Source organism: Wyeomyia smithii, chromosome 2 (assembly GCF_029784165.1).
Source record: "Wyeomyia smithii strain HCP4-BCI-WySm-NY-G18 chromosome 2, ASM2978416v1, whole genome shotgun sequence".
Lineage (NCBI taxonomy): Eukaryota > Metazoa > Arthropoda > Insecta > Diptera > Culicidae > Wyeomyia > Wyeomyia smithii.
Window position 1 is genome coordinate 165,294,454 of NC_073695.1, and position 26,215 is coordinate 165,320,668.

The 26,215-nt window shown below is 41.2% G+C and overlaps 2 protein-coding genes across 3 annotated transcripts in view; one reads left to right on the top strand and one right to left on the bottom strand.

Annotated features, from left to right (window-relative positions):
• Window positions 1–15,372, top strand: part of LOC129721021 (probable ubiquitin carboxyl-terminal hydrolase FAF) — a 77,367-nt gene extending 61,995 nt beyond the window's left edge. For both annotated transcript variants that reach the window (XM_055673055.1, XM_055673056.1), the window contains exon 19: window positions 15,020–15,372. In XM_055673055.1, coding sequence (XP_055529030.1) covers window positions 15,020–15,199 — 180 coding nt within the window. In that variant the 3' untranslated portion in view covers window positions 15,200–15,372. The remainder of the gene's footprint in view (window positions 1–15,019) is intronic.
• Window positions 15,373–17,750: 2,378 nt separating this feature from the next.
• On the bottom strand, window positions 17,751–18,903 carry LOC129721028 (uncharacterized). The gene is made up of 2 exons (XM_055673070.1): window positions 18,747–18,903; window positions 17,751–18,667 (listed from the first exon to the last, which is right to left on the bottom strand). The coding sequence occupies exon 2, from the start codon at window positions 18,658–18,660 to the stop codon at window positions 18,304–18,306; it is 357 nt and encodes a 118-aa protein (XP_055529045.1). The 5' UTR covers window positions 18,661–18,667; window positions 18,747–18,903; the 3' UTR covers window positions 17,751–18,303.
• Between the last annotated feature and the right edge of the window lie 7,312 nt (window positions 18,904–26,215).

Below are 26,215 nucleotides of genomic sequence, written 5' to 3' on the forward strand. Positions count from 1 at the left end.
TATAGTTTATTTGACACGGCACAAATACAATTCAATGTTTAACGGCGCCAATTATATCTGGTAGCTTACTTTCTAAAGTATCTTAATAACTAAAAGCAAATTTTTTATCCTCGCTGCCGACTACGAGCTGAAACTAAATCTAACTTAAAGCTAGAATATTTTGCATTAAAAGCACAGGTTTGCTGTTTGATGGTTTTCATTGCCATAGGTAAGCAGCATATTAAATTTGTTCCGCTGCTAAGCCAAGATATTACGGACTGGCATATTGGGTTGTTTCCATCGGGCCTTGAGAGTATCGTGCGGGTCTGATTGCTGTTTCCGGATCCGGGGTCTTAACGTGTTCTTGTCGTTTGGTTGGATGTAGGCGGAAGGGGATAGGACTAAACTGGGGCGTGGATGGATTTCAGGAAAACGTATATAAGGGACATGTAGGATAGGTCACGGCTCGCCAAGACATCACGAACAGGAACAGCCGGCTGCCTACCTTCGGCCTGCAGGGAAGCTATTAATTTAGACCTGGCGTCACGGTGTACAGGGCATGACCAAACAACGTGCTCTATGTCGTGATAACCTTCACCACAGGCACAGATACCACTCTCCCCGAGCCCAACACGACGGAGATGCGCGTCAAATCTATAGTGATTGGACATAAGCCGGGACATCACGCAAATGAAATCCCGACCTACATCCAACCCCTTGAACCACGGGTTCGTCGATACCTTAGGGATTATGGAATGTAACCACCTTCCCAGTTCCCCCTTGGTCCAAGAATTTTGCCAACTGATGATCGTATTCTGACGTACAAATGCGAAAAATTCATTAAAGGCAATTGGTCTTACATAAATATCACCGTTTGTTGCGCCCACCTTAGCCAAAGAGTCCGCTTTCTCATTACCCGGTATCGAGCAGTGAGAAGGGACCCACGCCAAGGTAATCTGAGTAGATTTTTCGGATAAAGCACTCAGATGTTCCCGTATTTTTCCCAGGAAATACGGAGAGTGCTCAACATCTTTCATCGATCGGAGAGCCTCAATGGAACTGAGACTGTCCGTAAAGATGAAATAATGGTCCTTGGGCATTTTTTCGATAATCCCTAGGGTGTACTGAATTGCAGCTAATTCTGCGACGTAAACAGAAGCAGGATTATCGAGCTTATGGGAGACGGTTAAATTGTTATTGAAGATACCGAAGCCAGTGGACCCATCAAGAAGTGATCCGTCAGTGTAGTACATATTGTCGCAGTTGATGTTTCGATATTTATTGGAAAAAATTTTAGGGATCTGCTGCACGCGTGAATGATCCGGGATTCCACGAGTTTCTTCTATCATGGATGTATCGAAAAACACAGTAGAATCAGAAGTATTTGATAAGTCGACACGATTTGGAATATTCGAAGAAGGGTTAATATTTTGGGACATGTGATTGAAATACAATGTCATAAAACGGGTTTGAGAATTAAGTTCGATTAACCTTTCAAAATTTTCAATCACAGGACGGTTCAAGACCTCACATTTGATTAGAATACGAGAAGACAGGCTCCAGAAGCGGGTTTTCAATGGTTGTACTCCAGCTAAGATCTCCAAACTCATCGTATGGGTCGATTGCATGCAACCCAAGGCGATACGCAAACAACGATATTGTATTCGCTCCAGTTTGATCAAATGTGTGTTTGCTGCGGAGCGGAAGCAGAAACACCCGTACTCAATGACAGACAATATCGTTGTTTGGTAAAGCCTTATGAGGTCTCCTGGGTGGGCTCCCCACCATTGTCCGGTTATTGTACGAAGAAAATTCACTCTTTGTTGACATTTTTTCATCAGATACCTAACGTGACAACCCCAGGTGCCTTTAGAGTCGAACCAGATACCAAGATATTTGTGTACCAAAACCTGAGAAATCGTTTTACCCATTAATTGTGTTTGAAGCTGAGCAGGTTCATGCTTCCTAGAAAAAACTACTATCTCAGTCTTCTCCGGAGAGAATTCGATACCTAGCTGTAAAGCCCAAGCAGACAAATTGTCCAAGGTATCTTGCAATGGTCCTTGCAAATCGGCAGCTTTGGCTCCTGTAACAGAGATTACACTGTCGTCTGCAAGTTGTCTTATCGTGCATGAATTTGCCAGACATTCGTCGATGTCATTTACATAAAAGTTGTAAAGAAGGGGGCTTAAACATGAGCCCTGGGGAAGACCCATGTAGCTAATGCGAAAAGTTGCCAAATCGCCGTGCGTAAAATGCATGTGCTTTTCGGACAACAAATTGTACAAAAAATTGTTCAAAATTGGAGAAAATCCTTGTCGGTGAAGTTTACCCGAAAGAATGTCAATAGAAACGGAATCAAAAGCCCCCTTAATGTCCAAGAACGCAGACGCCATTTGTTCTTTGCGAGCATACGCCAGCTGAATATCTGTTGAAAGCAACGCAAGACAATCATTCGTCCCTTTGGCACGGCGGAAGCCAAATTGAGTATCTGATAGTAGACCATTTGATTCGACCCAATGGTCCAAACGACGGAGTATCATTTTTTCCATCAATTTCCGGATACAGGATAGCATTGCAATCGGCCTATAAGAGTTGTGATCAGAAGCTGGTTTCCCTGGTTTTTGGATGGCGATCACCTTCACTTGCCTCCAATCCTGCGGTACAATGTTTTGCTCCAGGAACTTATTGAACAAGTTCAACAAGCGCCTCTTGGCATTGCCGGGTAGATTCTTCAACAAGTTGAATTTGATTCTATCTAACCCAGGCGCGTTATTGTTACAGGACAGGAAGGCAACTGAAAATTCTGCCATCGTAAATGGTGATTCTATCGCGTCGTGACCCGGAGACGTATCGCGAACAAAGTTTTGCGCAGGAACAGAGTCCGGACATACTTTCCTGGCAAAATCAAATATCCACCGACTTGAAGACTCCTCGCTTTCGTTGACCGTTACGCGATTCCGCATTCTTCGGGCTGTGTTCCAAAGAGTGCTCATCGATGTCTCCCTCGACGTCTCGTTCACGGACCGACGCCAATATCCGCGTTTCTTTGCTTTAGCCAGGCTTTTAAGCTTGGTATTAAGCTCCGAATACCGTATATAGTCGTCGGGTATACCTCCCTTCTGGAAGGCCAAAAACGCGTCGGATCTTTGCGTGTAGACATCGGAGCACTCTTTGTCCCACCACGGAGTTGGAGGCCGCTCTTTGCACGTTACGCCGGGATATTTCTTCGTTTGGGCTTGCAACGCGGCGTCGAGAATCAAGCCCGCGAGGAGGTTGTATTCTTCAAGTGGTGGATGATGTTGAATCGACTCGACCGCTTTTGAAATCATTTCCTCGCATAACTTCCAATCGACATTCCGTGTGAGGTCATACGGAATGTCAATTGGTCGCATGCGAGTCGACCCGTTATTAATTGAAATAAGAATAAGCAAATGGTCGCTACCGTGAGGATCAAGGATTACCTTCCATGTGCAATCCAACCGTAGTGACGTCGAACATAAGGATAGATCCAAAGCGCTCGGGCGCGCTGGAGGTTTCGGGATACGTGCCATTTCACCGTTGTTTAAAATAGTCATGTCGAAGTCATCGCAAAGGTTATAGATTAAAGAGGAGCGGTTATCATTGTATGGGGAACCCCAAGCCACGCCATGAGAGTTGAAGTCTCCCAAAATCAAACGTGGCGAGGGAAGAAGTTCTATTAAATCAAAGAGCAGCCGTTGCCCAACCTGTGCTCTGGGAGGAATATATATTGAGGCAATACAAAGCTCTTTACCTTGTATTGTCATTTGACATGCGACAACTTCGATGCCTGGAATCGAGGGGAGGTTAATACGATAGAAAGAATAGCACTTTTTAATCCCTAAAAGTACTCCTTCATATGGGGTGTCTCGATCAAGGCGAATAATATTAAAATCATGGAAGTTGAGATCAATATTTGAAGTAAGCCAAGTTTCACAAAGGGAAAATGCATCGCATTTGTTTTTATTTATCAAAACTTTAAACGAATCCATTTTTGGTAAAATACTTCTACAATTCCACTGTAAGACAGAGATAGAATCCTTCATATATGCAGTTGAATTAGGCATCGAAGGATACAATCGCTGCAAGGAGGGGCCATTGGGCAGTCAACTGCTTCAAAAATGATCTAACTGTTGGGAGGAATACTGTAAGAAAATTTTTAATTGGATCGGGTACATTGAAATTTTCAAAAATCCAGTCCATAATGTCAGAAAATTTCACTAATCCAGAGTTTGTTTCATCAACTGGATGTGCAAAAGGAACAACTGGGGTTTTAGATGTTCCTGGCAGTGCTGGGAACTCCTTCTGGGAATTTGCAAGCCCAGGAGGAGTTTGCTTCGGTTTTTCCGCAGCACTGTGTTTGTTCGTACTTTTCATTACACTTTGGGAAATCTTAGGACCTTTACGGGGAAGTTTAGGAGAAGAAACATTTTTCCTCTTCCTAGACTCCCCAGGATTGGCATAAGATGTTCCCGCTGATGAATCGTCAGAATCGGTTTCATCGGAGGGCAACAGATCAAAGGGGTTCGATGTTATGGTAGAAGTGGTCACGGTCTTCTTCAGCATCTCAGCGTAAGAACGCTTTGAACGCTCCTTAAGTGACCGCTTGATTTTATCTCTGCGCTGCATGTACACCGGGCATGTGGAGAGCTCATGCTGGTTTTCCCCACAGTGAATACATTTTTCAGCATTAACACTGCAAGAATCTTCCGCATGAGTCTCCCCACACTTGCTACATCGTGTCTTATTGCAGCAGTAGGCGGCTGTGTGGCCTAACTGCTTGCAATTGGTGCAATTCATAACACGGGGTACATACAATCGCACAGGCAGACGAACCCGGTCGATCGAGACGTGGCTAGGGAGTGCAGATCCGGCAAACGTAACGCGAAACGAGTCTGACGGAGTGTAAACTTTTTTACCGCCAACGAGAGACATGGACCGCAATTGCTTACAATCCAAAATCTTCGCCTGTGTTTCGGTATTTTTGAAGCAACCGGTTGCGCTTTTTAGGATACACTCGACAGACAGACTCGAATCGGTTATGACACCGTCGATCTCCACGTCTCGTGCGGGTATGTAAACGCGATACTCGCGTGTGAAGAGCTCAGAGCAAGCGATAGCATTGGCCTGTGCCAGATCACTGACCACGACACGGAGCTTGTTAGGTCGGACCTTGGAAATTTCGGTCACGGCCTTGTACCCCTTCGTCAGGTCTTTTGAAATTTGCAGTATGTTTAATCGCTTTGAATTCACTCCTGCCTTTGGACGAAAATAAACAGTATAGCTGCCCTGTTGAGATCCGTCCGGGTAAAGCCTGGGGCGAGGGGGGACTGGATAATGAACAGGGGAGGGGGTAACAGAAGGGTCAGGGTCAGGGGGGTTCGGGGATGGTGGCACGGGAGGCGAGGGATCTATATCCATCGCACTAAATGTAGCGCACTAGCGAACTAGCGCCGACAAGAACACGTACCTCTTTACTTCTTCCTTCCAGCAGTGGTTGTCCGATCGTTCGAAGCTGCACCTAGAGCAGCCAGCAGCACCAGTACAGCAGCACCAATACAGCCACCAGCAGTGAGCCGGGTGTGAGATCACTCAGCACAGCGACACGGACTCGACTGTCAACTGATGGCCTTGAATAATACACTCTTTTGTTTGGCTATTCGTACACACGGACCGGATTGTAATAGAACGACCACTTTGCACGTCCGTTTCTGTCGAGTGTTCGACGCGGAATGAAATTTGTGTTTTGGCGTAGGTAAATATATCACTCTTTTTAAATGCATATTATCTTGAAACCGCTGAACGAATTTTGAACGCCGAAGTTTTTGAAAAGGTGAAGATTGCCATAAACTTGTGGTTTTATGATTGCTAAATTTTGCAGAAGTGAAATAATAAAAAGTAAAGTTGAAACTCAACTATTTTTAGTTTAGTTTTGTAGCATTTTAACCAATCACTGGCTCGCTTCCACAGAAACAGAACAAAATGGTATATATGTAGTACGTACTAAGGCGTGGTACACAAATTACGCGGCACGAGTAGGGCCCTTTCTACTTACTGTTAAACGAGAATGTGCGAAAGTTTAGTCGTTTACTTCATTTTGGTAAACTTAAGATAAATAAAAAAATATCGTTCAATAAAAATTCGGTTCTTTGAAACTGCAAAGGTGGCACATTTCCCCTCGGTTAGTAACGGAAGGCTGAAACTCAAAAGGCTGAAACACAAAAGGCTAAAAAGTGTGTATCATATACGAAAGGCTGAATGCACAAAAGGCTGAAGTCACAAAAGGCTGAATCATAAAAGGCTGAAAGTTTTGTAATCGACGGCCTAGTCTCCAAACCTCACCACCCCTAGACAATCTGCCACTTCGTATGCCCATACCCATAGGTATTCGTATTCTCGTACCCATAGGTGTTATACCTGATGCGGCTCTGCCGCATAATCGAGGGCAAGGGACTGTGGCGGCCCCCAAGGCCGACACTGCTCCCGCAGCCCGAGCTGGCCACCGACCCGCCGTCGGAAGCGGCGGCCACGTGCACTAAAACAACTGATCTGTTGGATTTCCTAGGTCTGTTCCAAACATAGGGGTGATCCGTCCGAACGAACGGTAGAGAGTAAGGACAGCATTCACCCCGGACAATCGAGTTCGCCAAAGGCCACGAGTGTGGTGCATTATATGTACTTTTAATATAATCTTATATTTAAATGCAGATATTGAGCTATTGAAATATCTCATAGACCGGAAAATTTTCGGCGGTAATCATCGCATGTTGGCGACAGTCTGATAATCAACACAAATAGTTCATACAAATGATGAAATCGAAAAAAAGAAACTATTTGAATTTTCAGCCTAATGATTTTCAGCCTTTCGTGTTTTTCAGCCTTATGTAGTTTTTAGCCTTTCGAGTTTCAGCCTTACTTGTTTCAGCCTTTCGTAGTAGACCCTTTCCCCTTGGTGATTTTTTAACTAATACACACCTCGCGAGAATTTTACAATACCTCACCCAGTGACCATAGACTCAGAAAATTCCTGTGGTGAGTCAGTGCGGTTCGAGCTGTCCGATTTCGGTTGCTTGCGGATTGGTCTTTGACTACCTTTAGCTTGGTGATATATGATAGTGCGTTTTCAAAGACTACCTTAAGGTTAGTTCACCTAAGTCTTTTTCAACATTACCTATTTTGAATTTAAAACTTTTTTGGTGTTACCAGATATGACAGGGTGAAAAAAAAACACGCATCGCTACGAGTGCTGGGACTATCCTGATATCAGGCCTCGGATACTGTGGAAAAAGCCATTTTTCGCGTTACATTTTATTCGAATGACCTTTCAAAGACAGAAAAAAGTATAGTAAATATCCGGATATCCGACTGTTCGATAATCCGTATCCGAATATCTGGATAGTATTCGTTTACCTATTCGTGATTCGAGCTTCGAATAACCGGATCACGAATATATGCGGTTAAAAGTCCCAGCACTAATCGCTACAAACAGAAAGAGGGAGATATTTCTTTCTGGCTCTAGAGTTTGCAATGAGAATCTATTTGATATTTTACCTGAACAAAAAGCCGGCCAAATTGTTATTGATAACAGTTTAGCATGATATCACTTTCAAATAAGAGAAAGTTCCACATGTTGCGGTAAATATTTCGTCCTAATTCTTTTTTTTTTTTAAAAGAAACTTTCAACATTTGTTCGACGTGAAAGTAACCTTCTAAATTGGTCGTTGAGGCGTATGCTGCTTAGTGGCCGAAACATTGAAGGATTGGAATCGTTTTATCAAGTAATCAACTGATAAGATGCACACAATTTTCATCTATGACACTACAAACACCAAGTAGTTCAAGGTTATTTTGAAAGAACTTAAAAGCAAAACCTTGGGTGCTACATTCCGATTCGGAATTTGACCTTCTGTTTGTTATACACAGACTTCGCAGCCACCTGTTTAGTGTAAAGGCCCATTGCGGGGCTAGCGCTACGATTCCACTGACACTAACATTCTCTCCCGAGTCGAGAATCGAACATACGAAGACTGGCTTGCTAGGCCAGCATCGTACCTCGAGACCATCTGGGATAGATAGAACTTACCAACCATTAAACCATTGAAAAGATCAAAACTACATTGACAGAATATAACTTTATAGCCCTTCCCAAGTGTTTCTTATGAAACAAAAATCACGAAGTGAAACCAGTCAGAGAACTGGGGTTTTCCTGGTTAAATATATAATTTATTTTGACCGTACTCAAGTTAACAATTCAAAAACATAAAAGGCATATTTTATGTACTTGTTCGGGTGAAGTTGGAGTTATACAGGAACTTCGGCGGAGATTGATTTTTAGAAATTTTCACAAAAAGGACATATAGCCAGTGGGAGAGAACACCAATGGTATGCCAACTGCAGCCACAACCAAACATGGCAAGTTTAAAAAAATGTCCGTCCCCCGCAGTTTAATTGCTCAAACCACCATGCCAGAGACAGGGAGATTGCGGGTTTAAATCCTGTCGGGATATATTTTTCCAAATTTGTATCATATTTCCAGTTCGCTTATTATTCGCTTCCCCTGCTGCACACATTGTCTGCTAAATGAACTTGAATGTCCGGTTCATTTAGTTATTGTTTATGTATAGTTAAGAAACTAATGTAACCAGTCTACATATTATTGACGAAATAAATAAATAAAATTAATTTGTTTCATAAGAGAAGACAGGGTAAATAAAATTCTTCCGAAATCAAAACATACCGCCAATTATTTGCAAACGTAACGTAATAGGTAGTGCGGACGTGTTGCCAGAAAATCCAGGTAGTTCGGAAATGACCGCTGATGCAGGTAATTAAAATACTACAAGGTATACAGCCCTAGTGTTGTATGAAATGGTGACGTGGGATCGAACACTGTAATTTGAGAGATTTTTTGTTACAAAGGTTACAGAATCTGCAGACAAAATTAATTCGTTTGTTCAGTGACTTGCGTATTTTCTATGTCATCTATGTTCTATGTATAGTTGTTGTTGAAGAAGTTCCAAGAATTTCGCGTATTGCGTCTAAATCAAAATTGACTCTATTTCCTCAAAAATCAAATCCAGTAATAATTACGTTATCATAATGAATGGTTTTGTTTTATTTAACCAGTGATGGCATGAACTCGTGCAAAGTTGAACTGAGTAACACTTCCAGATTTGAATCCAACTTGAATCTGCTTCCTCTCGATAGTTTGAGTTTTTTTGCACCCCACACTCTGATCGATTGAGTTTAAATGCATGCAGTGCACGATGTTTCCAACGATGTAGGCGATTATGTGACGCGATAAGTTTTGCTTTTAGATCGAAAATATGCTTTCAAAGGACAATGCAACAAACTGTTGCAGCCGACGCGGCGCGAATTTCATTGCAATTCGATTTTTATGCAATTGTTATGCAGTATTCAAACTCAAATCTAACTCAAGTGTAATGCACTGTTAGTAGGGTTAAGGTGCAAACCGAAAATAAATGTGCAAGCAAGTTTTTAAACTCACTTGGATACAGGGGCGGACGAAGGCTGATTTGAGCTGCAGGCGAAGACTGATTTTGCCGCCCCCCCCCCCCCTCAAGTTTTTATTTTATATGAAACGCATTTTCTATAGACCCGAAAATTTGATTAGACAGCATGTGTTGTGTTAACAATTCAAAAATTACCTTTTCATGCTTTCAATGTTGCAAATTTTTTAATCGTTTCCGACATATCAATTTCTTGAAGCACCTGTCTTTCTATCGATATTATCGCCAAGCCACACAAACGTTCTTGCGACATGGTCGATCGTAGTTACGTCTTTATAAGTTTTAATTTTGGAGACTTCTCTCGCCACTTGTTACTTACTTACTTTACTTTGCTTTACTTTTAAGGCGACAGACCGATTATCAATCCAGTGCCGAATCCAGAATACGTCGCCATGTCACTCGGTCTTGGGCTGCTATCCTCCAATCGCCCCTAACACCTATTTCGCGTGCATCCTCGTCGACAGCACACATCCAACGAGTGCGGGGTCTACCCCGAAGTCGGCGACCTCTATCGGGATTCCTGCTAAATATAGCCTTCGCTTGACGCTCATCTGGCATTCTCGCTGCATGCCCAGCCCACTGAAGCCTGCCGTGTTTTATCCGCTTGACTATATCCGCCGATTTGTATGCCTGGTACACTTCATGGTTCATGCGTCTGCGCCAAACACCATTTTCTAGTTTGCCGCCAAGGTTTGAAAAAAAAAACCCTACGCTCAAAAACACCAAGAGCTCGCCGATCAGCCTCTTTCAGCGTCCATGATTCATGGCCGTAGAGAGCCACCGGAAGAATCAGTGTCTTGTAGAGTGCAAGTTTAGTTCGGATTTGCAGACTGCGGGACCTTAGCTGGTTACGTAATCCGTAAAAGGCCCTGTTTGCGGCTGCTGTCCGCCTCTTTATCCACCGGCTAACCTCGTTGTCACATGTCACTAATGTTCCCAGGTAAATAAATTCGTCGACTACTTCAAATGTTTCCCCATCTAGCACCACCACAGCACCAACCTCCAACGGACTACCACGCACTCTGCCAGCCACCATGTATTTCGTTTAGGCAGAGTTTATGACAAGCCCTAATCTCGCAGCTTCTCGCCTGAGAGGTCCGAAGGCCTCTTCCACTGCACTACTATTAATACCAATAATGTCGATATCATCCGCAAAACCTAGAACAAACAACAATATCGCACGCTAGCCTGGGGCTAATGCGGTTTCGATCAACTAGATTAGTAGAGAGAATTCGTTATCATTATTATTTTTTGGCACATTTTGCATGTTGTAGGATATGTACAACGTCACACCGTGCCCCAGTGCTGAGTCGAGAAAATTTTCGCTCGAAAAGTTCCTCGACCTGATCGGGAATCGAACACAATATCACAACCGTGTGGGAGAGCTAGCCGACCGACATCGCTAACCACAGAACCACGGGGACCACCTAGAAGCATGTGCCATTTCGTAATGATGGTGCCGCTTCTCTGCACACCAGCTCTCCGTATAGCACCTTCCAATGCGATGTTGAACAATAAGTTCGACAGCCCATCACCCTGCTTCAAATCATCTAACGTCACGAATGGGTCCGATATCTCACCGCTTGATGTAGAACCTTCAAGGGTGGCACGAATGAACCTAATCAGCTTTGTTGGGAAGCCATGTTCGAGCATGATCCGCCATAACTCATTTCTCTTAACTGAATCGTACGCTGCCCTGAAGTCTATTAACAGATGGTGCGTCTGTAAGTTGAATTCTCGAAATTTATCGAGGATTTGTCGCAAGGTAAACATTTGGTCCGCCGTGGAGCGTCCTCCTCGAAAACCGCATTGGTACTCGGCAACAAAGGTCTCCTGCAACGGCCTCAGTCTGTGGAACAGGATGCGGGAGAGAATTTTGTACACGGTATTGAGAAGAGTTATGCCCCGATAATTTCTACAGTCCAGGCGATGACTTTTTTTGTAGATCGGGCATATGAGACCCTCCAACCAGTCCGAGGGCAATTCTTCATTAGACCACACTCTCAGCATGATCCGATGGATGGCACGATACAGCTGTTCGCTCCCGACTTTGAAGAGTTCGGCGGGAATGCCGGCCTTCCCAGCTGCCTTGCAGTTTCTCAGCTCTTTCACTGCTTTCTTAACCTCGTCCATGGATGGTGGATCCACAGCTTGACCATCATCCTCAATAGTCATCCTGCTCCATTCGACTCCACTGTTTCCCTCACCGTTCAACAGCACACTGAAGTGTTCCTTTCAACGCCTGGCCACCTCTGTTTTATCGGTTATCAGGTTCCCCTCCCTATCGTTGCACATGACAGGAGCTGACACGTTTCGATTAGTAATTCCGTTGACCTTCTTGTAGAAGCTCCTCGAAAAGACAACTTTTCTCTAACTGATCTGTACTACAACCCATTAAACTGTGAATATCATACAAGAAGCTGAAATTGTCACTGTGATTTTTCATTAACTGGAATCGATCATCGAACGATGCAATAGCTACATCCAATACGGAATAGAAGGAATTCACTTTGAAAGAGAGTTTTTTCGATGTAATTGGTTCATCTGACTGTTCGTATGCAAACTGTTTCTTTATCATTCTCGGCCGATTTCGTGTTTCTGTTTGAAACTCCGGATTTACTTCTAAAATGTCGGCACGTTCTTTAGCATCAGTAATGACGCTATTCAAACCTTCATTTCTCATATGTTTCAAAAAGTTTTAAACGCTTCCTATCAAGTCTATAGTGTTCTCGAGACTGCTATTTATTTTTTGAAGGTACTTACTAAATTGATTTCAAACAAAATTGAATGCCAAGCTACTAAACTGCATAAGAATTTGATTTTTTTATATTTTTTTGCTAGGCTTTTTGCAGTATTTCTTGCAAACGCATCTTGCTTCAGATCCTCGATTGCTTCATATAGGGCATAATAAATTTCTCCTATATCAAACCTCAAGGGAGTGACAGCATCAATTCGACTTTCCCAACGCGTTCCACTCAGAGGCTCTACCGTAAGAGAAGTAATGTGTTTTTTAAACGATGAGTTGAAGCAGAAAAGAAGTTGAAAATTTCTCGCACGAAACTGAAAAAGTCTATTGCATCAAAACATGACTTGGCACCATCGCTAACAACAAGATTGAGAGAATGGTTGCTGCATGGAACGGATTGATTTTTACAAAAATTGATTCTCACAAAAAAAGTTTAAAATAATTAGTTTAAGAGATTATGACAGATCTCGACGTTCATGCATTTCTAAGACCATTTTTTTTTTCAAAATCGAACATTTTACGAACTACCTCTGCATTTTTTATCGGCCGAAAAAGTGAAACTTTGACCGCTTCGAGGCACCACTTTTCGAAGTCCGACTGAGCTGAAATTTTGCAAGAAGACTGTGGCATGTGGAGTGTTAGTACAACGTTAGTACATGAAAATGTGTATTGTCGCGTCGCACGTGAATGGAAATCCTGCTAGAGAGAGAAAAAATTTCATCGTCGCTTAAAAAATAAACACACGCATTAGCCGTCTGTTTGCCGCCCCTCGATGATTGACGAGCAGGCGACCGCCTGCTTCGCCTACGCGTTAATCCGCCCCTGCTTGGATACGAGTGCAAAGTCACACTGCCTACTCTGTATTTAACCCTTATCAAATCAAATTTATTATAAAATCTCACTCTGAAAATAATTTCGAAGCTGTTACATAGGTTCACTAATAGGGAAACATAAGAAGATATGTTGAATGAAATAATCAACAGCAGAAAATCGTAGCAATCAACAATTAAAACGATGGTTAAGTTCAAATTTTTGTTTTTCGCTCGACAAGTTTATTTCATTTACAATTACATTCACATGTATTATTTGTTTAGTTAAAAATGGAAAAATATTTTCGAACAATGTTCAAATGTAAAAAAGGGGTTTTAAATTAATCTTGGTAAACGGATAAAAAATTCACAAGCATTCGCCGGCTTTTATTCTTCTCCAAATTTGTATTTTTAATAATTTACTATTTCGATATTATGCCGGTCACGATTATTTAGTGAATATCGAAGATAGAATGAAATAAAAATAACCATAACCGGTGCAAAAATGTACAACTCTTGTTGAGTAATGGTAATTATATTCATGAGATAAACTTTAAATCACAATCAGCAGCAGCATCGCAGTTTTTTCTCGATTGCATATGAATAGAAATGTACGAATATAAGTGAACCGCTGCAATACGAATAGTACTGCTGCAGTACGAATAAAAGTGTACCGCTAAAATGTACGAATAGAAGTGTACCGCTGCTATCATACACGACGAGAGACCTGCGGTACTCTGCTCCCCATTTACTGAACGGTATTGTTGCTTTCACCAGTATGTTTTCTTTCAAGACATCAGTTTTTATTACGCTCTAACAGCAAGTTCAGAAATTGTTCAAAGAAATGGGTTGTTTCAAACTTTTCGAAAGATCTTTACCTTCGATACATCAATTTAGGCTAAGTTCATGGAAGCAAATATAAATTGACCTGTTGGGATGGGGAAACTCTGTCATTTTTTTATATTGATACAGAGAACATCACAGGAAATGGTTGGTGTCCATTCACATCGTCTGTGCTAGGAACGCTCGCATGTGATTGGTTCATTGTTCGCGTATATGTATCATTGAAACTTTTTATCAATTTTTACCGCATAGCAAAGAAATAATAATGATAACTAGCGTATTACAAAATTAATTTATTTAATAATTTATCTATCCAACAACATATTGGTTATTGTTATCTATCATGCGGTTATGCTGTTATCGTTTGAAATGTGACGCATAATTTGCCAGTTTCATTTCCAATTTTACATAATGCATATCAGTATAGAAAACAAAGACGTAATCCTACGCAAGTAAGAAAGAGATGCCAGATAATTGTTTACGAACTTACCACGTGCGGTGGTGGGTTGAAGCTGACAAATTTTACAGTGCGCTTCGGGCAGCACGGCAGGTCAAAACTGGGTCAAAATCGAGCGAATAAAGAAGGGTTTTGACAGCAGTTAGTGCGCTTCCAGGTCAAAACGAGGTGAGCTGGTGGAATAAAGAAATTCGCTATATGACTATTTGTTCTAATATTAACCGCCTGGGATCAACTACAGCAGGTAAACTATGTTTTCTGCAACAGGCAATGATTGATTTTATGACACAATGATGACGGGTGAGGCAAATTGCTCGCCATTGGAACAAGTTTTAACAAAAGCTTTAAACCTAAGCATTAAAAATCATCTAGTCAGATTCTGCGAAGATTTGTACAGAGTACTCTTCTTAAAAAAGAAACAGTATATGTTTGGACAATTCGGATTTCAAAATTGTAAATTAGAATTGCACACTGCAAGATGTCCGCAAAATAAAAAGATGACTAGTCTAATAATAACATTTCCAAACATTCTAATATAATCAATCACACTTTTTTATATATTAAACGCAAAGTCGCTCATTTCGAAGAACAAGCTGACCAAGAATGTGTCTAAATTTCATTACTTTATTTTCAGAATTCCACCTCCAATACTCGACCAGAGACAGTAGCCGAAAACGAATCTATGGTGATAACACCCGAAAAGCATACATCCGAGTTTAGTATTCTCACTAAAAACGCGTCATCTCCAGCTTCACCAACCACTAGCACAACACCTAACAATGCGTTAACGTGTAGTATGGATTTGCAGACCTAGGATTTACTAACGCTTTCATTATGTTTCTATGTCCATATTACGATAAATCACACTATTATACCTACGCTAAGAGAACGAAAAAACCCGAGACAAAGAGAATGGTGTATAAATAATCTTATTTATATAAATTATTTAAAATTCAAAACCAAAAATAAAAACAATGTAATTTAAAATCATTTTGTTGGTAAAATTCGTAAATGGTTGAATCTTCCTGTACAAAAAAAAAATAGTTTGATTAAAAAATTCTTTAATCAACAAATTTTATTGGTAAGGGTAGGTTACGCTTTTATTAATCAAAAAACGAGAAAATTCAGCTTATTTTCACAGTTTGGCTCTTTTCACATGTTTAGTGAGATTTTCCAACCTTTTTACTTCGAAGTTTGAATTAAACTACAGTAAGGTCGTTTTTTACGCGGGTTGCTTTCCTCCATTACTCAAAAACGGTACAAGATATCGACCTCATTTCAATCACGTTTTCCGTTTTAGGCCACGAGTGATCATAAATCAGTTTTCAAAAAAAATCACAATTTTTGGTGTAAATACTCAAAATTTAAAATATTGCATTTTGGTCTCTAGATTGGCCACTATCATATTCAAACGAGGTTTAAACGTTTTAGGACGGTTTTCTTCGTTATATTTGCAACTCAAAAAAGTTTTTTACGCGTAAAAAACGACCATAGCGTAGATGCAGCCTTTTAATTTAGTTTGTTGTTTCGCTATACTGTAGTATTTCTCGCCAAAAATTCGAAAAGGACTTTTGTGACATGTAAGTATGCGGTTCTACATTGTTGCTATCCAAATTTATTGTTTGCTTTCTCGAAGATAATTGTACTCAGCGTTGCCAGGGATCCAGATTTCTCTGGATTATCCAGATTTTTGAACATGTATCCAGATAGATTCGATGTTCAATTTCCCAGATTTTTCATAAATGCTCCGGATTTTATCCAGATTTTATTGTCATCACTTCAAATTTTACGTAATGTCTTAAGTCGGTGCATACTTGTGTTTTCATACTTGAAATGGTCATTAAATAAGAATCTAAATCTGAGCAAAATTCTAATTGAGAAAATAATGGTAGCGAAGTATTTTAAAAGTGTTTAGTAGTTATTTCGTGAATTTCGCCATAGAAAATTTTAGGGCTTTTATTTTACAAAATTCTTCGCTGGCATTGCTGAGAAAAAATCAAGTAGGGTATCGAACGTTTTCGTCAGTGGTTTTCTTCGGCCCCCTTTTGCATAATATTGCTGCAGAAAACCACTGACGAAGACGTTCGATACCCTATGTAAATAACTTTAAAAATATTTTAAAGCAATTTTGTGGGATTTTTTTCCTTCTGTAGTACAAAGAAATGTTTTAGCATTGTGACTTTGTTTGGATATTTACTAGCTGAAGTATACATATATTCCGCTCTCTACTGCAAAAATCTCCAGACAAGATATGAATATCAGGTGGCAATCCTAGCTCGAATATTCGGCGCAACTCTACTAAGAAAAACGAAATTTAGCATACTTATTTTAACTTCTAATTTTCAATTGAACATTTCAGAACCGGAAATTAGTCGCTGCTACAATTCAATAGTAATCGCGCCAATCATCGACGCGCGGGGAGATCTGACATCTAACTGTAGGAGATCGGCGCAAACGTTATTATTTTCTCGCATGATATTGCCAAAGAATTTTTTGTCCCAGGAAATCTGGTATCGACTAGGATTGTTGAATGTATGTTGGTATTGGGATTCGCGAATTCTAACCCCACCATCGTGTTAACAATAAATACCAAGTCGAGTTATTCGCTGGTATGAGCACACGAAATTCTGTAACATATATGAAATGTTCGACCTTATCATTGTACCGTTCTGGTCCAAACTTCGAACACATTTTACTATACATTAAATAATTGCAGCTAATGTTATAAAAAGTATGATTATTATACGCCGGTTCCTTCATTGGAATGTACTTTACTGACTTCACCCAACGATGTACAGAAAGGTCTTTTTTACGTTTTTTAAATAATCTGTTTTTTACGTCACACTTACAGTAAGTAACAATAACGGTAATAGACTACAGTAAGGTGTTTTTACACAGTTACAATTTTACACGTTTGTTTTGCACCGTTCGTATCCCTCGTGTAAAAAATACTTAACTGTACACATTTTTGCTATATGATCACTTGCAGGAAATGGCAGGCGTTGAAAAAAGAAATTAGGTATAAGGGTAAAAAATATTGAGACGTTTCTCTTATTGGAATTGTTCGGAATTTGAAACAAAGCCGAATTCTAAATCCTCCTTGGTTTACGTACCAAACTGTGAAACCTACACAAATAACACTTTATTATAGCAGCGAGAAACGTTTTAGTTTACGTGTTCGAAATTTGATACAGTCCGGTGGTTGTGTGTGAGAACTCCCGAGTTTCTCTATTTAGATAGATTAAGAGACCGTCTCATTTAAAATGCATGATTGAATCGACTCGACTCGTATTCCGTGACAGAGCTCATATTTTACAATTAGTGGTAAATGTAAATCGGATACGTATATTGTAAATAATATCATAGAAACTGGTAAAAGCTATCAGTTTGAACTGAAGCTTTGTTTATTCATATTGGTTCTTTTGTCAGGCAGCTTACAATAAACACATCAATTTTAAGTGTCGCCGAAATTGGACGCATTTATCATGCAACTTCACGAAAAGAAATTTTTTTGACATAGTATTCATTCGACGTGGTTTTAAGTCACCACATTATTTCGAGCTGCAACATTATGCTTGCTAAAGCGTCTAAGAGAACAAACATGTAATGGGGAGTTTAAATGCTTCGATCGAGATCACTTGTATAATGTCGGTTATAAGAGCTATTAAGTACTGTTTCCCAAATCATAGCTGTTACATAGGTATATGATTTGGCATGAACCGTATACAATAAGGTAATGTTCTTTGGTTAACAGTGAAGTTTGTGAATAAAAAGTTTTGAAAAGGTAAAATATAAGAATAATAGCGAACGATAAAATTAAACAGGTAGATATTTCAAAATGCATGACGTTCCAGCGGGCCCTAAAAGGGTGTGATGCAGTGTGCTTTGCTTATATATTTTAGAGCTTTAAGCTAGTTTTTACCATAAACCTGAAGAAAAACCACCGGGAGGAACACGTCCGCGTCCTCCTGCGGATTGCGAAGCATCTTGTTCTTTTGATTGATCCGAATGATTCGCCTTCAATTGTACAGAATTTACGGAGGCTTCTGCTTCGACCTGGTAATGCTGTATCTGCTCTACTTTGATATTTGGGTCAACCGTGCCCATAACGCAATTCATATTGGAAGAATTCTGTTGATTGTATTTCGGCCGTGGAGGGTTTGCTTTAACTTCTGGAGAACCGAAAATATCAGAATGCCCACCGCCTGGAGGCTTCAGAACTCTGCTCGATGTTTTTTCGTCGGTGATTCCAATGTTAAATTCGGTGGAACTCATGTTTCAACTGTAAAAGTCAAATAAAGTCAGATTTCGGATAGACAAACATTTAAGAAAAATTTACAAATGAATTTGGAAATAGCTACCTTTTTCTCGTAAATTCACAAAAACTAACAAACGGTGTCTACCTATGAATTGCGATTAAAGTTGTCAGAAAACTTCAACCCCACCTTTTGTTAAAGCGTTAGATGTAGATCCTCTCAACAGAATAAAGCAGGGATGCCAGGTCATTTTCCCGTTCACGTTCCAATAAAAAATGTCTTCACATGTCTTCCAACTCGAGATGGCTCGTTAGAACCACGGGGATGGCATTACTGTCAGCTACCATACATTTGACGCGTTACCAACATCACTGGCACTGGCACCCGAAAAATGGTCAGATTAAACCCTTCTCTTATGTTTTTTTTTTTTAAACTCTAATATTTATTTAGGCCCAACCGCGAAGCATAACGGGGCCGAATATCTTTTGGAGTAGGGAAAAGCCAGCTTGAGTAGAGCCTGTATCCCGACTGCTCCTCCTCAAACGCATAAAAACCCTCTCATCTTTTCTCTTTCAAAAATACAATTTAAAAATACATGTCATTTAAGCCTACGACTAACATTAACATCAAAGTTTTTCTCTTTATAACTAAATACTAATCCTTACTACTATTCGTTGAGGGTGATGGTTCCTTATCTCTTTGAAATCAAAACATATCTAAGTTCGGTGGATCATGTCTCTCAAAAAGAAGCGATGATTCATGTTTCTATAAAAAAGATGAACGAAAGAAAAAAGAAAAAAAAACAGAATTAGTGTGAAACTTTTTAAGATTGTTGTGTTGGGAGAAATTAGGAGAAAAAGCATAGAGATAATCAAATTCGATACTTGATATCTCTTAAAAAGTCGTAAATGAATATTACAAGCGCGGGGTTGCGGCTAGCAAGCACATCCCGTACTTGCATTGTAAACGTCACTTTCTGTTTCCGGAGAGAATCTATAAGCTTGGCCCTTGCTCTGTGGTACTTAGGGCATACGAAGACTATGTGGTCAATATCTTCGTACCCTCCACATTCGCACAGATTACTATCGACTAAGTTTATTCGATAGAGGTGTGCGTTTGCAACATAGTGATTGGACATTAGGCGCGAAATAACTCGAATGAAGTCACGAGTTAAATCTAACCCTTTGAACCAAGCTTTTGTAGACACTTTGGGCGAGATCGAGTGCATCATCGCCCAAGGTCGTCTTTATCCCACTTTTCCTGCCAGTTTTCCAGAGCCAGTTGTCAGGGCAGATGAAAATACTCGGTATGGGTGATCGGTCTATCAAATATCTCTCCTTTTATGGCACCCCTTTTTGCTAATAAATCAGCTTCTTCATTGTCTGGGATTGAGCAATGAGAGGGGACCCACACAAAGCAGATAATGAAAGACCGATCAGCCAGCACTTCTAATATCCGTCTAATTTCCGGAAGGAAATAGAACGGGTACTTGACCGGTTTAATCGATCGGAGAGCTTCGATAGAACTGAGGCTGTCCGAGAAGATGAAGTAATTGTCTGGTGTCTTGAGCTCGATAATTCGCAGCGAATTGTGTATGGCAGCTAATTCAGCTACGTATATGGAGCAGGGCTGTGCCAGTTTGCGAGATATGCGATGATCTGTGTTGAAAACGCCATATCCGGATTGTCCATCCATCACAGATCCGTCCGTGAAAAAGGAATTCTGTTTTGGGAGGTGGCCAAATTTTGCCGAAAATATTGATGGCACAACTGTTGGTTTGAGGTGATCGGGAATTCCATGGATTTCTTGTTTCATCGTCAAATCAAATACAACAGAAGAATTGTTGAGCGATGTTGAAATCTCATGGGATGGAGCAACAACCGAAGGGTTTATCTCCATGGACATGAACCGCTGGTATACTGACATACAGGGTTTCTGAACAACTTCCAAACATTTCTCATAGTTCGCAATAAGCATTGGATTTGCTATTTCCGATCTAATGAGGAAACGAAAAGCCAACTCAAACAGCCTCTCTTTGAGTGGTAGTATTCCAGCTATGACCTCTAGAGACATGGTATGTGTCGACTGCATGCAGCCTAGAGCGATACGCAAACAACGGTATTGTATCCTCTCGAGTTTCAGCATGTGTGAAGCTGCGACACCTCTGAAGCATATGCTGCCGTATTCTATTACGGGCAGAATCGTGGTTTGATAGAGTCGTATCAAATCCCCTGGATGGGCTCCCCATGATGTTCCTGTTACCATTCGAAGGAAATTGATCCTTGGTTGTCATCTTTGCTTCAGGTAATTGACATGTTTTTCCCATGTGCACTTAGAGTCATACCATACTCCGAGATATTTGAAGCTAGGTGACTGAGTGATGGGTCTTCCGGACAGAACTAGCTCAAAACGAGGTGATGGTCGCTTTTTTGAAAAGACTACCATCTCCGTTTTTTCAAGCGAGAACTCGATTCCAAGACAACTGGCCAAAACGGTCAGATTGTCGAGCGTGTTTTGCAGGCTGTTCTTCATGTCTGCGGCTAGAGACGCCGTGACTGAAACTACACAGTCGTCAGCTAACTGGCGCATCGTGCAGCCGTCCGTCAAGCATGTGTCGATGTCACTGATGTAGAAGTTGTACAACAGCGGACTCAGACAAGAGCCTTGGGGGAGACCCATGTAGCTTGTTCGTGTTATTGTTGAAGAACCGTGGTTGAAAAGTAAATGCTTTTCAGACAGCAGGTTGATCAAAAAATTTGTCAATATAGGGGAGAATGCTCTTTGATGCAGTTTCTCGGAGAGTATTTCGATTGAAACTGAATCAAATGCGCCTGTGATATCCAGGAAAACCGAGGTCATTTGTTGTTTGCTACCAAGAGCCATTTTCGCTTCTGTGGCTAGCAATGCCAGGCAATCGTTAGGGCCCTTGCCCCTACGAAAGCCGAACTGGGTCTCTGATAGTTGGTTAGTTGACTCTGCCCAGTTGTCAAGTCTACGAAGGATCATTTTTTCAATCAATTTGCGTATGCATGAGAGCATCGTAATCGGCCTATACGAGCGGTGATCTGCGGCAGGTTTATCTGGCTTTTTGATTGCGATAATCTTAACCTGTCTCCAAGCTTTCGGGATCATATTGTTCCTGATAAGCTTATTAAACAGTTTAAGAAATCGCATCTTGGCCGAGTCCGGCAGGTTTTTCATCAAATTAAATTTGATCCTGTCCGGTCCTGGAGCCTTGTTCTTGCAAGACGCGAGGGCAATTGAAAACTCCAACATGGTAAATTCTGGTTCTTCAAAAGCCGTTGTATCGCTGAATCTTTGCTGTGATGGGACAGCGTCTGGGCATACATTTTTTGCGAAATCATAGATCCAACGTTCAGAGTATTCATTTGCCTCATTACTGTCGGACCTATTGCGCATTTTTCGAGCCGTATTCCAGAGATAGCTCATAGAAGCATCTCTGGGTAACGTGCTTATGAAACTTTGCCAGTATGATCTTTTTTTCAGTTTGTGCAGCTTAGACTGTTTTATTTCCAGCTCCCTAAACTGATCATAAAGCTCAATTGAACCACCATCCCTGAATGCTATGTATGATGCTTTTAGAGCTTTTTTCATCTCGGTGCATTCTTTGTCCCACCATTGCTTGTTGGGACGAATTTTCAACTTGTTCTCAGGGGCAGGTCTCTTCTGAGATTGCAACGCGCTATCTAGCACTAATGTTGCAAGGAAGTTGTATTCGTCGGATGGAGTAAGCTCATCCGTTGTTTCGAGACCCTGGGATATTGTGTACGAGAATTTTTCCCAATCAATATTCCGGGTAAGATCATACTCTACTTCGACTGTGGTAGCAGAATGGAGCCTGCTCATAATCGAAATACTGATTGGCAAATGGTCGCTACCGTGGGGATCATGAATAATCTCCCATTTGCAGTCCAAAGCCATTGAGGAGAAACACATCGACAAGTCTAATGTGCTCTCTCGTATTGGAGGCCTTGCAATTCTCGTAGCTAACCCAGGTATGTTCAATAAGGTCATATCGAAGTCATCGAGAAAGCTTTCAATAAGAACAGCGCGGCTATCATCCCTGGATGCGCCCCACGCCGTACCGTGAGAATTGAAATCTCCCAGGATGAGGCGTGGAGTCGGAAGAAGTTCCGTTATTTGCGACAGCTGCAACCGGTTAATAACCGCTCTAGGCGGAATGTAGACTGATGCGACAGTGAGGCCCTCCCCAGCAATTGTTATATGGCAAGCAACAATTTCTATTGCATCAATTGCTGGGAGAGGAATACGGAAGAATGGGTAGCATTTTTTGATACCAATGAGCACTCCGCCATAAGAGTTTCCTCGGTCTAAACGGATTATATTGAAGTCTTGAACGGCTAGTGTCGTATCAGTTGACAACCATGTTTCAGATAGCGCGAAAATATCGCATTTGCTATCGTGAAGTAGGAGTTTAAATTTATCTAATTTGGGGATCAAACTTCTACAGTTCCATTGTATGATCCTTGTTGTCGATTCGTCACTTCGGCTGTCTGAATTAGACATCGAAGGATACGAACGCGAGGAGGGGCCATTTGGTGCTTAGTTGCTTACCCAACATGCAAATTGTTGGAAGCCAAGCCGAAATCATACTCTTGAGGGAATCAGATAGACCAAAAGTGGTAAATATCCATTCAACAATCATTTTGAATGAGATACGTCCATCAGTGGTCGGTATTTCAGATTCCGATGACTGTGTTTTGGCGGAAGCAGATTGTTTTCCTGGTAATTTGGGAAACTCTTTATCGAAATTGTTAGCCTCAGCATTAAGTTTGAATCCTGGAGGTGACGATTTTGCGTTGTTTTGCTTAGGAGGGGTTCCTCTTGGAGTGTCTGTAAGCGTCTTTTTCTGCTCCTTTCTAGGAAGTTTAGGAGAGGACGCGTTGGGCCGTTTTCGCACTGCTCCGCTTGACGGAAGCGGTTGATATGTCTCTTCATCATCATTGGATTCGTCATTTTCCAAGCTGGAGTATGGATTTTCCTGTTGCTGTAAGGCAGTCTTTAGCATCTGTGCAAATGACTGCTTACAGCGTTGCTTGGTCGCTTTTTTCAACGCTTCTGAGTGTGATTTATATGTTGGGCACGCTTCTGTTTTATGTGGTTCACCTCCACATAGACAGCATTTTACGTCCCGTTCGCTACAAGTGTGGTTAATCTCGGAGATTTCATCACACTTGGAGCACTTAGATTTCTTATTGCAGTGGGTTTTCGTGTGCCCTAACTGCAAACAGTTCGTACACGTCATGACTTTCGGAAAAAAAAGTCTTACGGGTAGTCGAAGCTTGTGGAGCTCGACAAAATCCGGGAGTACTTTTCCCTCAAAAGTGACTCTAAACGAGTCATTTGGGGAATATTTGCCCGTATTATCCTTGGAATACATTCTCCTGCATTCAAGGATCTTTATTTCAGGAAGGGATGGATTTTTAAAACATCCAACACCTTTCATGACATCTTCTTCAGTGAGGTCAGCCTCGGTAATAACCCCTTCTATTTCAACAACGCGTGCCGGTATATAACGCGGTACTCGATGTTGAAATTTGGATCCTGGACGACAGCATTTGCTTGTCGAGGATCGGAAAAAGTTGCCTTCAGCTTGTCCGTTTTGACTTTAAAAATCTCAGTCAAGCTGGTGTAATCTTTCTTCAGAGTTTTGCATATCTGCATAACTCTGAGAGGTTTATTTTTGGGTCGGAAAAACACGACCCAACGAAGACCGGGTTGGTTCACCTGGTACTTTTTGACCCGTATTGGCACATCATCAGTGGATGGGACAATCGGGGCAGTTTTACGGGGCCTTTTACGCTTCTTTACTACGTCAAAGAAAGCGTTGTTGTCATTTATGGGAATCTCGGCAAAGTCCATGCCGGACTCTTCAGCCTCTGAGGAGGATGAAAGGTCCGGTGGGGTAGCCAGACCCCCAACCGCCATTCAACGGCTGCGCAATGTATCAAATATAATAATATGTAATATACTAATGCTAACAAGGTAAAAAAAAGTGATTATATGTATGTATAAAAAGAATGAAAGATGGATCAGTTATATATATACACAAGTGGGAGAGAGAGAATAAATAAAAAGTGTCACTTATCTTTGTATGTAGTTGTAATCAGCACTAGCGGTTCGAGTTGCATCGACTGCAAAACGGCGCCGCCGGTTTTTTCCTCTGTCAGCGTACGCGCCAAAAACTAGCACGACACCTTCCAGCACAGTTGCGATGTTGCACCGTCTGAGAAACGGCGTCACCGCCTCCTTTACCTCGCCGGAGCTTCGATCGAATCGCCCTGTTCTTCTGGGAGAAGAAGCAAACCAAAAAACAAGCGCCGCACCTTCCAGCACACGCGCCAAAAGCAAGCACTTCACCACTACCACACACTGTTCTTCACCAGCGAGCGCTAGAAAAAACGGTAAATTAATTTAAGCGAACTGCGGAGCGCACAAGAAAATGAACTTTCCTCTTCGGCTGCCGAATAAGCAATGATCTCTTATGTTGATTCGGGCATACCGGCTAAATGTTGACTGCAAATATTGATAGCATATCAGACTGTTTTGAACAATTTCTTAAGGTTTTTACATGGTATGTGATATTCTGAGTGATATTTAGTACATTAATTGTTTCCCAAAACAAAGTGAAGCAAGCTGTGACAGCAGAGAAAGTAGTTTTGGGATAAACGGTACAGAAATAGATGTTCGTAACGCTTGAAGGCTACCACAACATTCCCTTGGTTAGAACCGACCAAAGACTAAAAAAATTACCGGCAAATCGAGAGCTGTCGAGCAAAAAAAAGGTCACCATATGTGCAAAATGCGGGTCATATTCACATATTTTCTTATGTCTTCACAATGTCTTCCATTTGTCTTCACAAACAAGGATGTCTTCATCGCAGGATAAAATTTAATGTCTTCCATTTGAAGACATGTCTTCCAATCTGGCATCGCTGGTGATATTGCATTGGTATCGAAAAATCGATACTTTTGAAGCGATATTTCGATTGTTTAGATAGGGGTAAATTTGTATATTACATAACGCACTCCGGGCAGGGGGGTATTCAGCGAACTGTTACACTGCCTGAGGCCATGCATGCGAAATTCGACAGATTACAGCGGACACAAATGAGTTTGAGCCCAGGACATGAGTTCATTGTCATCCACTGTTAAGCCTGTAGTACACTCTTTGTCTAATGGTCAAATATTTGACCTTCTGACATAATGGTCAAATTTATTTGACATCATGGTTGTTGTTTGCCCGTGTTTGCCCCATGTTGAAATTGGAGAGTGACAAACAATTATCTTTGACCAAATTTTTATCTGTCAAAACGTGACAAATATTTGACGCTCGGTCAAAGAGTGTAATACAAGCTTTACTCGGTATCATCACGGTAAAAATTTCACGTTTATATCAAGAGATCTTACATTCGACTCTATTTATAACAAAGCATTACGCATTAAAGTGATTTCGTGTTGATTTCCATTCCATTTACATTTTGCAGAGAGCAATTCTCGCTGAAACTAGGCCACTAGGTGCACAAGGTCTT

What these genes read in the sequence shown, in the direction of transcription:
- LOC129721028 (XM_055673070.1), bottom strand. Translation starts at nt 18,660, where the DNA reads ATGAGTTCCACCGAATTTAACATTGGAATCACCGACGAAAAAACATCG.